The sequence below is a fragment of the Ooceraea biroi genome, chromosome 1 (assembly GCF_003672135.1).
Source record: "Ooceraea biroi isolate clonal line C1 chromosome 1, Obir_v5.4, whole genome shotgun sequence".
Classification (NCBI taxonomy): Eukaryota; Metazoa; Arthropoda; class Insecta; order Hymenoptera; family Formicidae; genus Ooceraea; species Ooceraea biroi.
In genome coordinates this window covers 5,955,609-5,970,919 of record NC_039506.1, presented here as the reverse complement: position 1 = coordinate 5,970,919, position 15,311 = coordinate 5,955,609, and the positions used below count along the sequence as shown (strand labels likewise).

Sequence of the window (15,311 nt, the reverse complement as noted above, 5' to 3'; positions counted from 1 at the left end):
CCCTAGTATTGTCATGTTGTATATAGCACATATTTAATAATAGCTCATATTGAAGGCATGATAAATGTTCGAGTATTATTTTTATAATTAATGAAATACAAGTCTATTCTATTCGTGTACAATGACGATAAGGTATAGAAAATATTTAAGCAACAGTGTAATTTCATACAAATACACACTTGTGTGAAAATTCATTAATTTTTAGTCTGCATTTTTAACTGCATGATATATATGATTTAATATTTCTTATATTTCCTATAATTTCCTATAAATATGTTACATTCGGAATATTTTTCCTCTTCTAGGCAAAATATAATTCATGTCGATTCATAAAAATGTCGAATTCAGTCAATCATGCATGATACATTTGATTTTTCATGATGGATTTCAGCAAAATCCATTATACGCAAGCGAGCGTTCAGCGAACGCGTACTTCACAGAACTTTTTTATTAAACCGCCACCTCTTATTTTGTTTCAAGTTTTGCTCTCCATAGAAAATTAACCAAAATCAAAAACAGAAAGAAAAATGCCAAGAAAACAAGTAGCCAAATGAAAGTAATAGTTAAGCTGAGCTAAACAGCAAGTTTTAAAGCTGATAAAGCAGATGAATCGGGTAATGTATTATAACTCGACTGGAACATACTCATAATTGTCTCGAGGTAGAAAAGATATTGTATGAGGAAGAGAAACGTCGAGGGAATCACTCCTTCGAACATCTGGCTAGCTCGTCAGGATAGAATTACCAATTACTCTGGTATGCCGGACATACAATCGTCGTTAACGATTTGTAAGTGAGATGACCTCACCTTCGAATAACGACGATTTAATATAGGGATAAAATGCAACGCAACCCTTCTATTAATCAAGCGCATCGTCGTAAATGTTCACGGAAATAACTTCCTGAATATCTCCATCGAATACGCGTTCTCCCGCGGTCGTGAAGATATTTATGCGAGATAAAGACAGATACACTGCGACGAATCGTCTCGGGGGTCTTGACAGGCGCACGGATAATCGACAAAGACACCGGGGAAGACGGAAAAGAGACAGATAAAGAGATCGCCTTTCGTAAAAGAATCGCGGAACTGAAAACTCGCTGATAAATGAAACCTACCTGAGGGTTTGAGCTGTTGTCGCGGGACGTAGCGAAGCTCTTTGATTGTCTGGCCTATGGAGAGGATCGGGAGAGGATACGGCTCTAGCCTGATCGACCAGTCGCAAAACCGGGCTCGTTTTGCCCTTCTCGATACAGTCGCAAGTCTTTGACATGCCGCGCCAGCCCGCGGTGCCGATCCTCGGTTTCACAACCGGGAAGACGTTACTCGGCTGACCGTTACTCTCGTTCGCGAGCGAGCTCATGATCGCGTTACGTTCGTTGCGCGCCTCGTAGCTGTTTCGCTCGTAGTTCTTGCGCGAGTGTCGTGGCACCCGGAAGATACCGGGTGCAATCAGATTGTCAGCGTCCGCGTCGTTGCGACAGTCGTTCAGTCGAGAGCTACCGTCGTTCACGAGACCGTTCCCGGTTACGCAAAACGGCGGCTGCTGTTGCTGTTGTTTACCAACCGCATGAATATTATTCGTAACAATGCCGGTCGTCCTCGAGTTCTTGGCGTTTGTCGGACCACTACGTGAGGAGAGGGGACTCGATGCTGACCAGAACCGAGTTCTGGAAGCCATGTGCGATAGGGAAGATGGGTGCTGCAGTGACAAAGGTTCGACACAGGTGTCGGGTCGACAGGCGATTGGTTGTGCGGATGGGTTCTGGGAGGAGTTGGGAATTCGTGGTGCCCATACCGGCCAGGAGGGTGACCTATAAAGATCACAACACAAATGTACAAGCATGCAAAAATAATCATAAACTCATGTACATAACGACAGATAAAGAAAAGGAAACATACTTAAAGTAAAAAAGAGGTAGAGAGTCCAGAGTCTCGAGATTATGATCGGGAAACTGAAAATAAGGAGATCGCTCGAAGCTGGAGCAGAAAGAAAAGGTTTTCTCACGTTATTGATTATTCGCATTCTCTTGTTAATGGTTTCTCGGACTATTTATATTACCTGATTCGAGGTGTTATCATAAATTTAAGCAAAAAATGGTTAGTTATTCAGAAATATGCATAAGCTTGCCAACGAGCAAGTTTTATTGATTGCATTTTATATAGGAAGTTGAGGCTTTCGTTAAAAGTATTAGAGATATTTTTCTTAAGTCAAGATATAAGCAATTCGTAAAATAATTGAAGCAATAGAATGTCATTGCTATGATTCGAGTGTTTTGTTAATAAAGCTAAATGATTCGCATAGTTAAAAAACTTATTAGTTTATTATAAGAAAATTTAAAAACATCATTTGTCATATAGTTCTTGTAAAAATCATTTGTTATATAGTTCTTGCAAAAATCAACATCATATTTCTTCAGTGCAATACTTTTGGTTCTACGACTCATACTCGCTGCGTCATGAAATCATGAAATCAGGCGATTTATGTGTAGATTATTAAACAAATATTGCAAAATATCGATCTTGAGACACAAAATGTTTCGATCGCCAATCAAAATTCAACAGATCATTGCACTTTGATAAAATGTGATTAGATATAAAATGTGACGAATCTGAATTAATTTCGTTAATGGAAAATTAAGAGGACTCTGGACATCCTCGTCGATTTGGTTTAACATTTAAGTGGAAATCCTTGAGATGTAATCTTCCTGAATATATCGCTCTATATATCTATATATCTTATATATCAGATAACACATTTCGAAGATTTCGAAATATCGAGATATACGTCAAAACACGATAGATCTTACCTGATATGACCACTATCACCGCTACTGCTCTGCCTGCTGTGCTGACTGTGTGAATTGAGAGAACCGTAGCCGGAACCTTTGCTAAGCTGACTGGTATTGCTGCTATTACGCGAGTGTCCCGACTCCGTGTGCGCTTCCACCAAAGCTTCCACTGGAACTGCCGACGGTATAATCTCGCTAAGGGTCATTGGGTCGTACGTCTCCGTTCCGCTAAGAAGCTCTGCGAATTGCATATGAATTAATTAGAATTTCCTTCACTTTTCCTGCATAATTTATTTTTCGTGATTTATAAATCTACAGCACTCTCAATTCTTTCCATAGTTATAGAAATGCGCTTCTGCATTTAATTGCAACAAAGAGTTCATCAATGACTATACATAAAATTTATCGAATATAAGATGCAAAATTTACTGTTATTTATCTTAAATAATTTACGCATTGGCAAATATATATAAAAAACTAGCAAGTTACCGGAGGTGAAAAGTGCGGGCCTCTTTTTAGGAAGACTGCCAAAACCGCTACTTGCGCTAGCTATACTCCCCGCTAGTGAACCAGTAGACACATAATCCTCCCGATTGGTGCATCTTTCAGATGCCGGCACCTCGTCCCCGGTAACACCAGGTACACCTTGCGCTCCGGGTACTGCCAGCTGCGTTTGCTTTAACGACGGTGAAGGGCTGGAGACAACAATCGATCCGTTAATCACAAGGATTTGTTAGCATGAGACAAGAGAGAGCTTCATCGAAAGTAGTTAGCGTAATAGTAATTAAAGCATAGAAAATGTAAGACTCAATTTTGATTCAAAGAATAGATTCTGATCTTTGCACTGTTTGAAAATTTATACTAAGCCGCAGTTTTAGATAAGTAAATAACGTAAAAAATCTCACACTTTGAACAAGATATCACCAGAGAGCATGTTCATTTTAATCGTTACGCGCAGCATGGAATTATCCTGACGATGTCGCGCATCGTAACCCTCTAGGAGACACCTTCGTCGGCAGAGACCAGCTCCTGCGAATTCGGCTAGATTAAGGTCGGTGAAGCCCAATTTCTGGAAGGATCTGCCTCCTTTTAATTCCTATAATGTAGATAAAATTAATGAGCACATTAAAAAACACATTTGTATATAACATTTTTGTTCAACCGAAATCAGTTTGTAATCTGCACTTCGAATCAATTCCGTAAAAGGAACTTTCAATATTTGAGCATTATAAATAGGAATATTTTGAATCAAACATTTTGTATTCATATTTGTCATATCTGTTTTGCATTTCGCATATACTATATGTTTCAATTAACCAATTAATATTTAATTAATCTAACATTTAAAGATGCCGCCCATCGTTCTCATCTTTATCATAGTCACTTTACACGATTTATAAATCGTACAAAAGCAAATGTAACAAGAATTTGTTACTTTATGAGATCATACATTTCTTTATTCTTGCTCTTTACTCTGTCATATTTTGCATGTACGAGGAACTGAATGAAATGTAAAACGTTCATAAAAACAAAAGTCGAGAAGAGTTTCTCTTTCTCTGTCTCTTTCCCTCTTTCCTTTTCTTCTTTGTCTCCCTCCCTCGTTACATTTCCAGACCAAGTCGCTCATCTATTCAACTCAAACAGAAAGTAAGTTTACTCTCACCTTTCTCACGGATATCCTTAAAATGCATGGATCGAGCACGCCCGTAGATGCATTGGCGCTCATCTTGCATAAAAACTCGAACTTCGCATTCCATCTCACTGTATGCTCCTGCACTTCCTCTCTGCAAAGATAAAAAATGTTTGAAAAATGTAACTATGGAGTTCATTTAATGCTACGTGTTATTCCGCATATCGCATTAGACATACTTTCACTGTTGTTCGCACAAGTGTACTAATTACTAAACAACATTTGATAGTACACGTTCCTGCTCGCAGAAGCTTATAAGTAGATTGACTTGTTTGTGCTAATTAAATTTCTTAAGAAACTTCTTAATTATAAGACAATTCTTGATAGTTAAGTCTCAAAATTTTTGTTAACTTAAGGTTTATTTAAAATTAATTAAAGATAACGTCTTTCATCTACTTATTCTTCTCATCGTCTTCTTCCTATTTTTCTTCGCCAGTAAAATATCCGAGAAAAATAAATTCCACCTTCATGGAAAGATCTATGACTAAAGGGAAATGCTTTCTATAGAGCAATCCATATATACTTGAAGCAAATTCATTCAGGACAGTTCGCGGAAAATGAAAAGTAATGCTCAGAAGGATAAAAGATCAAGAATTCTGTAATATTTGTGCTCTACCAGCGAGTAGCAAACAATATGCTGGATATTGTTACTGTTAAAACAAGAGTGTGCAAACTGTCCGACGAGTTTTCATCGCTTTTAATCAAACTTTTTAATACACTTTTCCTAGAAAAGAACGCATTTCCCAAGAAACGTGAGCAGGTTTCTGTATGATAATGCATTTTATGTGAAGTGTCTACAGGAAAAAGTACAGGAAGAAGAAGAACTTGGCGAGAAGGCACACGTCACTGTCCTAATGCAGATGAAGGCAAATTGGCGCATATGCATATAATACCGCGCGATCAGCGTTTCGATTCCGCTGAGAACACGAGGACGTCAATGAATCATGATCCGAAATGACACCGCGTCTCCTACGAGGCCTTGACCGATATATCTTATTAATACAATGTACAGATTAATATTCCGTGGTTTCACTTCCGGTAAGAGAGTGCTTCCGGCGAGCTCCCACGCGCTCACACATATTGAGATATGGTGAAGGGATACGTGGATCGATAATGATTTTAATGAGTTGTTTCACAAAGTTGTCTAAATTTCATTAATTAATTAGCGCTCGTGATTACAATTGGACGCCTAACTCGCCAGACGTCATGCAGCGAGAAATGTTAACATTAATCTCAATTTGCGAATGCACCTGATGTATTGTCACTAATTGATATCTGCAGTTAATTATGCACTCCACAACGAAAAAGATCTTAAACTACGACACAGACCACTTAATAACATTAACAAATAACTCCATCATGATATGCAAGTTTGTGTAATTTACTTTTTATGTATGCCATATCCGAATAGATTTATATACATAAATTATTAGTAATCAGTATTAATAAGCGATAAACAATTCTATTACATCTGACTTACGCAACAAACTGTTTATGCGAGAGAGATTGATGTATTACTATTAGTGTGATATCTGCACAAAAAATGATTATGTATCGGTGTATTGGTGTATCAATTAATGATAATACTACTTGATATGAGATAATTAACTGTAATTATGGTGTACACTGTAGATGAAGTATTTTTACAAATATTTTTATATAAAAAACTTTGATAAAATTTCAATATAATGTAACGATTTATTCTAACATATTTAAGCAGATCGGCAGCCTTGCTATTACATTCTTCTCTTTCTCTTTCTTTCCTCAATATGTTACTAACTATTACTCATATCACAGATACTTGTCTAAATATCTAAATTGATTCATGGTGTACCGAATAACGCGTGATGACATGAGTTTAAAATAAGCTTTGTGCACACCAACACCCACCACTCTGCGGACGCCCACGAAGTTCCCGAAGAACAGTCTTATCGTAAATACCGTCGCAACCCCCCTTTTGTCGTAAAAGGGGTCAGACTATCGATATCCGTGGGTGGTAATGAGAAAGAGAATATAAACGGATATCCTTCGACGGTGTGGGTGCGCATGCAGCAGAACCTGCAAATCATCTTGAACAAATACGCTAAATGCAACAGCAATTTGAGGGGATTGTTTCTTTTTTTTACTGAAAAATCATTCTAATGGAAAACTAAAAATATCCTCGTGACTGACGTCAACTGCGGTTTACAGATGCACGTGCAATAATGCACTTGGTTTTATAACATCATGATTTCACGTTCAAAAATGATTTATACAGAAGTCATGAGCAATCTCGCTTTTTACCTTTTCTTTCTAAACTACGTCAGAGATATTCTACAATAATAAAATGATATGAAATATAAGATAGGTAAAAGATAAAAGAAGCAGAACAATAATCACTGATAATGCTTTGCACGATAAACAAAAACAAAGGCATAAAAAATAAAGTGCCTCTAAACGACCCTCGATAAAACGAGGTAAGTAGCATGTTCTTCATGATTGTGATACTATCTACGAGTGCGTATCGTTAATTCTAAATTCCGTCGCCTAACGGTCTCCATTATGAAAGCCCATTAAATACTCCGAGATAAGCGAATTTTATGAAATATGAGCAAGAGAGATACGCCTTATTATACTTGCGCTTGGAAAACATTATATGACTTAAGTCTTAAAAGATAATAGAAAGTACTCTCCGGCAAACAACTATCACTTTTTTTAACATGCCACTAAGCGTTTCCCATTAAGAGGAAAGCGAAGAACAATGCAACCGCATCATGGAAAGTCACAATGATCCTGAGGAGCAAATCGTACTGCGTGCAGGAAAAGAGCACGATAGCCGAGCTTAAATTAGGATAGTGGGTTAAGAGAACCGATCGTGCGATATCAAACATCATTATGGGATATTAGCACACGCGAACGTATCGGTCACTACGTATACGTCACTTGCTTGAAGAAAGTGAGATTGCATCAATAAAAAAATATATATTACAGCTGAATTTATTTTTTGCACGGTGCCGAAATCTCGTACGAAAAAGAGATGGAAAATGCTTTTGCTGATCCTTTCCGAGGCCTTGCAAATTCAACAGAAGTTATTCCCGATGCTTACCGCTCACGTGGAAAATCCGACCGAATTTATCTCGCTGGGAGGTCAATATGTGCTCCACATGTAATCCCACGCTGATTTTTATCGCTATAACATACTATGAAGCGTATCGAAAACGTCCATAACTCAATAAAAATATTTGATAAATGTCAGAAATATTAATGTTACTTTCATTTCAAGAAAAATGGTCTATCGATTTATGACTCCGTGTGTATACAATGCAAGTGACAATCAATTATGATTAATATTGAAGTGGTGCAATATTATTGCGGATATCAGTGCGACTCGTATTTCTCCGGTGTGCCCGAATAACCGAATCACAATCGGCATTTGAAACTGACGCACTTTTGTGCAATATCGCTCGCATCAAACTGCAAAGGAAGCGAGATACCGTGATGAAGTGATGAGAACATCGTGATCTCCCTTAGGATGCGCGACATGACGACGATCAACGAACGTGACAAGATATCGAGTCGCTGGATTATGAAATAAGAGAACATTCAGTTGCCGTGCCTCGAGGTATCGATATAACGCGAGTTTCACTTCCTTCTCGCCTTCCTGAGCTTTGCGCAGGTGTATTGTCCTCTCTCGCCGTGAGTGAAAAGAGGATCATAGTCGCGTGGACTTCTCGGCGAGCATTATGCGTCTGTGAAATCCTCCCTCCATTCATAATAATTTCCATTTTCAGAAGCTTAAGGGTGTCACTCGTCGGTCCGCCACGTGACAACAACGACGCTCCACGGATTTTATCAATTTCATCCTTACAGCGCTGCCGGATGTAAATATAGTAGACATGAATGCACTGTTTCATTAAATTCCCGAGTAACGCAGACAAGGAGAGAAAGAAAGTATTTATAAAAATGTAAATTGATGTAATAAGAGTTTGAATTATTTATAAGAATAGAAATTGAAAAACAATTCAAAGGCACAACGAGAGAGGAATTTCAATTTACGATTACTTTTGATATCACTAAGCCAGTAAAAAGCGAGGATGTTGTAACACCTTGTTTAAGATGGTAGATCGATAGATTTGATCTTCAGAGAACTTTATAACTTTAGAATAAGTGACTTCATAAATAAGAGGAAACATGTGAAACGTGCAACATTTTATACATATTATACATAACTGTAATACTATATATATTGCGCAACAGCTGTAAAGTACTACTTAGTATTAAAAGTTGCAGTCGTTAAAACGCGTTAATGTCTATGTAGATTCACATAAACGACGCATAATGTGTAATAAAAAAGCACATTAAAATTATATTTTATTATACTTTCAGTAGTTGTACAACGTTTATGATCAGACGAGCCCTCGATACGTCATTTCGTAGTGATTGCTCGAGAAATAGTGACAGAAACGCGAAAGGAAACAGAGTGTCCGTGTGTAATGAGTTACCGAATGAATGCACGTTTTTGTCTCGCGCACGCAGGCGAACAAGAAGTGACGTAAATGCGCTCGACATCGTGGGCGTGAGTATAGATACACCACATCAGGGCATTTCCAGCAGCTTCCCATTGAATTCCGGCATTCATGGGCGGAATGCAACGGGAATGGTACTGGCGCACGAGCGAGGATCACGCGGCGTCAGAAAATACGGTTAATGAAACGTTCCTGAGTGGCGAACCAATAATTTTGCCGGCGATCACGGGGCGCAAATCGAGGAAACGTCCGGATAAAGTCGGCTAACGCATTGTGCCGTGCTGGAACCTCCTTCTCCTTCTCTACCGTCGTTCAACGTCCGCAAAATTGTTTTAAAGATCGCGCCGGGGTGGAAAAATGCCGAGCGACGTGAAAATTCATCTTCGCGAAGCTTACTCTGCATGCTCGCGCGGTAACGTTAGCGAAATTACAAGCCGCGAGCTATTCGTGAGAAGACGTCCCAGGGAAATGTATATTGACGTGCAAATTTATAGCGGCACGCCCTCCAGAGAGACACGGCAGTCCTTTGATACAAGTTGAGTCAAATAATTTCTCTGCGTAGATTCTGCTAAGCGATGCGATGCAGAGCGTTCGTAAGAGGAAATGGGAATTCTGCTCGCAAGAGAGATGGAGAGATCTATGAAATCGCGAAACACACCACCTTAATTCATCTACCTTAGGTATACCACTTGCTCGACCAACCGATCCACTATCACATCTGGCATCTAAATTTCTTCTACTGGCACGCTAAATTTAGTAACTAATCGGGCAATCATGCAAGATACAGTGATAGTAGTTAAAGGTCAATCGCTGCATAATGTAAGCTGTACTGAAGAAGCTGTACTGAAGAAAGGCTGACGAAGGCGTTGCGATTCATCCCGGGTAGAGCTTTTATTCAAACACCACCACCAGTTCTGTGTTTTTCCATGAATTTCCACCAACCTTCCGCATTTAAAATTCATTTTTAATGCGTTCGATATTCGAGTAAGTTCGATGCCCGAGAGTTTCTTCTGGGAAAGTGACGCATCCGGGATTCTCGCAGCGCTCATCATCCGCCCATTATCTCGATAGAGAATTTCATTAGCTGGATATAACACAGCGTCACCGTTATGGACACTACGTGGAATAGGTACGCAGGGGTGTGTGCGATGAAACGACGATGGACACCAGTCAATACTTGAACGTCGACGTGGGCGTCGCGGCGCGCCGCCAGCGTCAGGACCCGTTCCTAGGGGTTGCGGGCAAAGTTTGGTCGGACGAACACTGAGAGCCAATTACTGCTCGCAAAATCGGGACAATGTATTCGAACAAATACGAATGCGCGAGTTGGATTTTTTGAGCTATTCCATTTGGAATGCAACGGTGTCGCATCACGAATTTAGGGGTTGAATTACTGCTCGCGAATGAATTACGAGTCAATTCTTGAACGTGACATCCCGTTATGTCTGCACATTTATAAAATCATCTCTATCAATAATCGTCGACAAATGCAATCGTATAAACGACACGCTACAAATTGTTAATTAAGAAGAATTTTCGGATTAAGCACTGTAATTATGACTAGAGATATAATTATAATTGGATTACAAATATATAATATTGAGAATGGAGAAGTTTCTCTTTGTAGAAATTTACAACCGAGAGGCAATTAATTTTCCCGTGCAATTTATTAACGCTCCGGAGCAAAATTGCTTCGGAGCTTCAGCTCAGACTTCGCACGGAATGCAGTTTCTATGTAACTTCTATTCTTCACGCGTATCATTTATTAATTTCTCTCATTAACGTTTTACTTCAGGACTTCTCGTGCTTCTACGAGATCTGGAAACGCGGAAGAACCTGAGATTAATGTTGTGATATAGTCTCACATTTAGAAATACAGGGGTTAACGGCGAAATGTTCAGAGTTTCTAAGAGACCGTTATCACCCTCGTGGTATTTATTCAGGAAGCCATTATAAATTTAGGGTGCTGTTTCGTAGCAACGTACACATAACAAAAACGCGCGTTTCACGCACATCTATGGAAGATTTATCGATGATCAATATGAGCGTATATTTGTCAAAGCGATTGTGACGATTAGGATTACTATAATAAAACGATTGCGTGCTGGTTTGCTATTATCACGAAGGCCAAAAGTCAAAGGCCTTAAATTTTACATTCAACTAAAGTGCGGTAAAGATATTTGTCAGTTTTGTGACATGTGTAATCGAGAATTAATGTCAAGTATGCAACATTCAAAGCTTCTATCTTGGACTCATCAAAAATATGAAAATTATTAAATTATAATACATTTGCGTATTCACTTCAAATAAATAAACGTTGAATGCAGCTTCATTAAATATATAAATACAACGAAATTAAAAACAAACTGGATTACTTCTATCTCCATTTTGATTTTATTCATTTTATTTAGCTTGATAGAACAATGACTGCGAGCAAAAAATAAAACGGCTTTACACGCAGAGTTATTAAATTTTTTAATAAAATGCTTCTACATTATAACGCCGGAATTGTTTTCCGTAAATTGAATTGATATGATCTTCGTAACAAACCGATGTTGATTTCAGCAACTTAAAACATCCGACCGATCCTCGTGAGAAACTCGCACAACGTGCATGTAATCGCGTATGTAATCGCGTATGTAATCACGCCGAGACGTAAAGCGAGGAGGCTTTAAATTGCAAATTAACGATTTACGAGTGAAAAAAGCGATTACTCGCGCGACAACAGCCTTTAGGTGGCGGCTTTTGTCATCGCTTGTATGCAGCTTAATTATCTCCGGCTCTACGCGTCATTGGATTTCGTTTAGCATGCAACTGGCTGCCGGAGTAACCCGAGGAGCAGCCTAGGCTCAAAACGAATTATTCGACCTGTGAGCCGATCCGGGCGAGCATTTAATTCAGCCTCTCCGTCGCGTAATTTGATCGTTGATCCTACCTAAGGCAACCGCGCGATACACTCGGTATTATGTCGGGTGTCAACAGGTCGGTCACCCTATTACATTCGCTGATTTCTATTAGCCAGACATTTGTTCAGCGCGTGTTTTAGCGCGTTTCCACTTGCTGTGCGACCGAACGCAACGCCGATTTTGTTAGATTAAAATGTGCCATATAGAAAGTTTTGTCATCACAAGTATTGTTATGTAAGTTCGAGTACGAAATTGCTGACGCAAAAATATTTATGTCTTCGAACAGGTTTTTCATAAGTTCATATACATGAACACTGAATTTGAATAATCGATTCTATGCGCATAATTAATGCATTTTTCTATTAAAGTAAGACGTAGCATAAATCATTTTAATGAAGTTGATTATTCAGTTACGTAAATATTGCGTACCAAAAATCGCACCGACGTCGATTAATTACATGTTTTGTTTAATTACACAAAAATCGTGATAAACGATAAAATAAAGGAATTCACGAAAACGCCAAGAGATAACTGGTTATTTTTCATTTTTATCCTAGTCAACTTTTTTAACGGAACGAGGAAGATTTTTGTCGAAATTTGTTATCCGACAAAGAATCTGAGGAGTAAGAAAAAAAAAGAAGAAGAGAAGGAAGACTATCCGGGAACAGAACAAAATCAGCAATATGAGATGAAAGATTACCACTGCAGTGTGGTCTCGTTGATTGGAGCCATTTCGCTGCTCCAAATATGTCAGCGCTTGGCGACCGTCCTGCGGATACTAAAAAGACGAAAATGCCATCTGCTGTGCGTGTGTTGGATTTGATGATGGTAGTGCGAGGACCCTTTCTCAATTGATCTCGAATTCAAACATGCTCACCGTGTCGTGGAATTTCCAACGAGACCGTTCGCCAGAAGCTCGGAGCTATTTGCGAACGAGTTTCTGCATTTAGAGAGACTATTTGTACCTATGCCATTAATTTTATTTACACAATAAAAATACCATTCTTCACACTAATAGAAAATGCAATTTCACTACTTCTTTTGAGACTCTTCTTTATACATATATCTTCTTTAAGGTCATTGCACGTGAAAAGATTTTAATCTTAACCGTAAAATCGTAAACAAATATATTTACTTCGTTTGAGAATAGTTGACTGTAATTGGTCGATTTGCTTACTATTACGATTAAAACTATTTCATATGCAATGGGCTTTATACATGTATCTACAGAATTTATCAAAGATTGGCATTACAGTTGCTTCTAAAATAATATGTATGCATACTAATCATTTCTGCAGTAACATTAACAAAATTATTGTCGAATCAAATAGTGAAATATTATAAATAAAAAGATGCATAATAAAGATATTAATACTATAAATTGTTAACATTAAATATCTTGATATTTAAACAACGCATTGAGTTATTATTAAAGCAATATTTAAAATATTGATTAAAATACAATATCTTATTTTACTTATTTTCAAATATTGATGCATCCATTTCATTTCTAAACGTAAAATTCGTGAAATATAATTCTGTTATTAATGTCTCAGGAAGCAACCACCATTTCCTTTTACAGCTGAAAATTGCGGACAGGATTAACTTAAAATATACATACGTAGCTATGAATGAGAATATTCTCAAAAGTCTGCCAGCTGAAATTTATGAAGCGGAATCCGTGGTGAGGTTGAATCATGTGCAACACTTTTGCAAAGTTGCAAGTTCCCGCACAATCGTAGTGACGTCGACCGAATTAATTCTCCAGATAACGAACTCGGAAGTTTGCCGTCTCCCATTCATATTGCGCGATTAGGCGTTATCCATAAAGCTCCATTAAGCTATGAACCTCGTTTCGATCTGACCTTTGCATGATTAGATTCGTCGCGAAATACAATTCGCGTTTTAAGATTCATATTCAGCACATATTGAAATTATCGAATATTATCGAATTATCGAATATTTACATTGAAAATATTGTTTTAAGACCAATAATTCGCGTAAGAATTCAATCTGCTACCGCTTCTTCTTCTAATCTTTTTGTTTCCGCTCGATTGTTACCTTTTAACGTATAAATGCAATTTCTCTTTATATGAACGCTGATTTATTTCAGGGAAATGATAAAACGCTAATCTCGTTATTTCGTATCAATTTTATGATTGATTAATCGCACAAATGTTATACTGAAATCGCATCTGTGAAGTATAACGTGAAATAGAGTATATCAAACGTTCCGTCACATCAAGCACGTTCTCCTCATCCACCACTTTCACCCTCTGCACCCGTTGCGGATCTAAAGAAATACGAATGTGAGTGCAACAGTTGCGTTAGCCATGGGCAAGGCTGTTTCAAGGCTGTCGGGATTGTGTGTCATTTGAGTCCGTTTTGCAATGCCGACTGTGTACGAGCAGGAGCGTAGGTTCCATACGAGGAGAGCGTGCATACAAAATCATTACGAACTCTATTCTCCATATATCGTCATTGTAATAGCGCACTTGCAGTGAAACTAGTTTTTCGTTAATTTATTTTACGTATGCGATTTTGAATATTCATGATTAAAATTATAAAATTACATATCTAATAAAATCAAAAAGTTATCACGTTCAAAATTAATACAAAATTAGTATATACTGTTAAAATATAATGTTTAAATAGATAAGAAAATTACACATTTTTTGTACGTCGTAGTTAAACATTAATTTCACTGCAAAATACTGAATATTATTTAAACGTGATATTTTTCTACGTAATTAACTTTTGCATTTATTCACATAAATTAGGACGCACAGACATGACGCAAAAAACCTTCCACTTAATTCACATGTACAACATATACTAGTATTTACGATCTCCATCCTATAGGATGACACAAAAGTGCTATTTCTATTTTTGTTAACTCTTTTATAAGACAAATCAATAATCTGCTTTTTTATTGTGTTAATTGTGACGTATACATTGTATAATTAACATTATGCCACTGACGTTTACATTCAAACGTATCTATTTATTTCGAAGCGTATTTGAAAAGTTCGACGCATAAATGATAGGTCTGAACGAGCTTACGTAAAGCATTCTAATCAACCTGTAGACAAATCGATCGTCAGATTCTTCAACGTCAAATCAACAGCTATATTTGGCTCGCCTTGCACGTGAATAGCCAGGAATACCGTTCACGAGGGAATTTATATGATATTGATGCGTTGAGGTATAGAACGGGCATTGAAATATTCTATTTAAACATTCAATATCAACAGTTATAATGGCTCTTCCAACATTTTACCTTGAACGATGCGAGTACATAATAATGACAGGGACAGAGTGACAGTCAGTCGCGTTACAATACAAGAAATAATGACTCTCCTTGAAGTTCAAATGAAAATTTGCGAACTAATCACAAAGTTGGTCAAGGTACCTAAATACA

General features: G+C 37.8%; 1 protein-coding gene across 4 annotated transcripts in view; it reads right to left on the bottom strand.

Annotated features, from left to right (window-relative positions):
• Positions 1–15,311, bottom strand: part of LOC105277815 (protein FAM102A) — a 54,432-nt gene that overhangs the window by 6,910 nt on the left and 32,211 nt on the right. For 2 of the 4 annotated variants that reach the window (XM_011336458.3, XM_011336456.3), the window contains exons 3-8: positions 4,453–4,573; positions 3,695–3,885; positions 3,279–3,484; positions 2,808–3,027; positions 1,900–1,977; positions 1,116–1,811 (exon numbers count right to left, since the gene is read on the bottom strand). In XM_011336458.3, the coding sequence (XP_011334760.1) occupies positions 1,116–1,811; positions 1,900–1,977; positions 2,808–3,027; positions 3,279–3,484; positions 3,695–3,885; positions 4,453–4,573 (1,512 nt within the window). The remainder of the gene's footprint in view (positions 1–1,115; positions 1,812–1,899; positions 1,978–2,807; positions 3,028–3,278; positions 3,485–3,694; positions 3,886–4,452; positions 4,574–15,311) is intronic. The other 2 variants (XM_011336459.3, XM_011336460.3) reach the window with 2 other exon arrangements.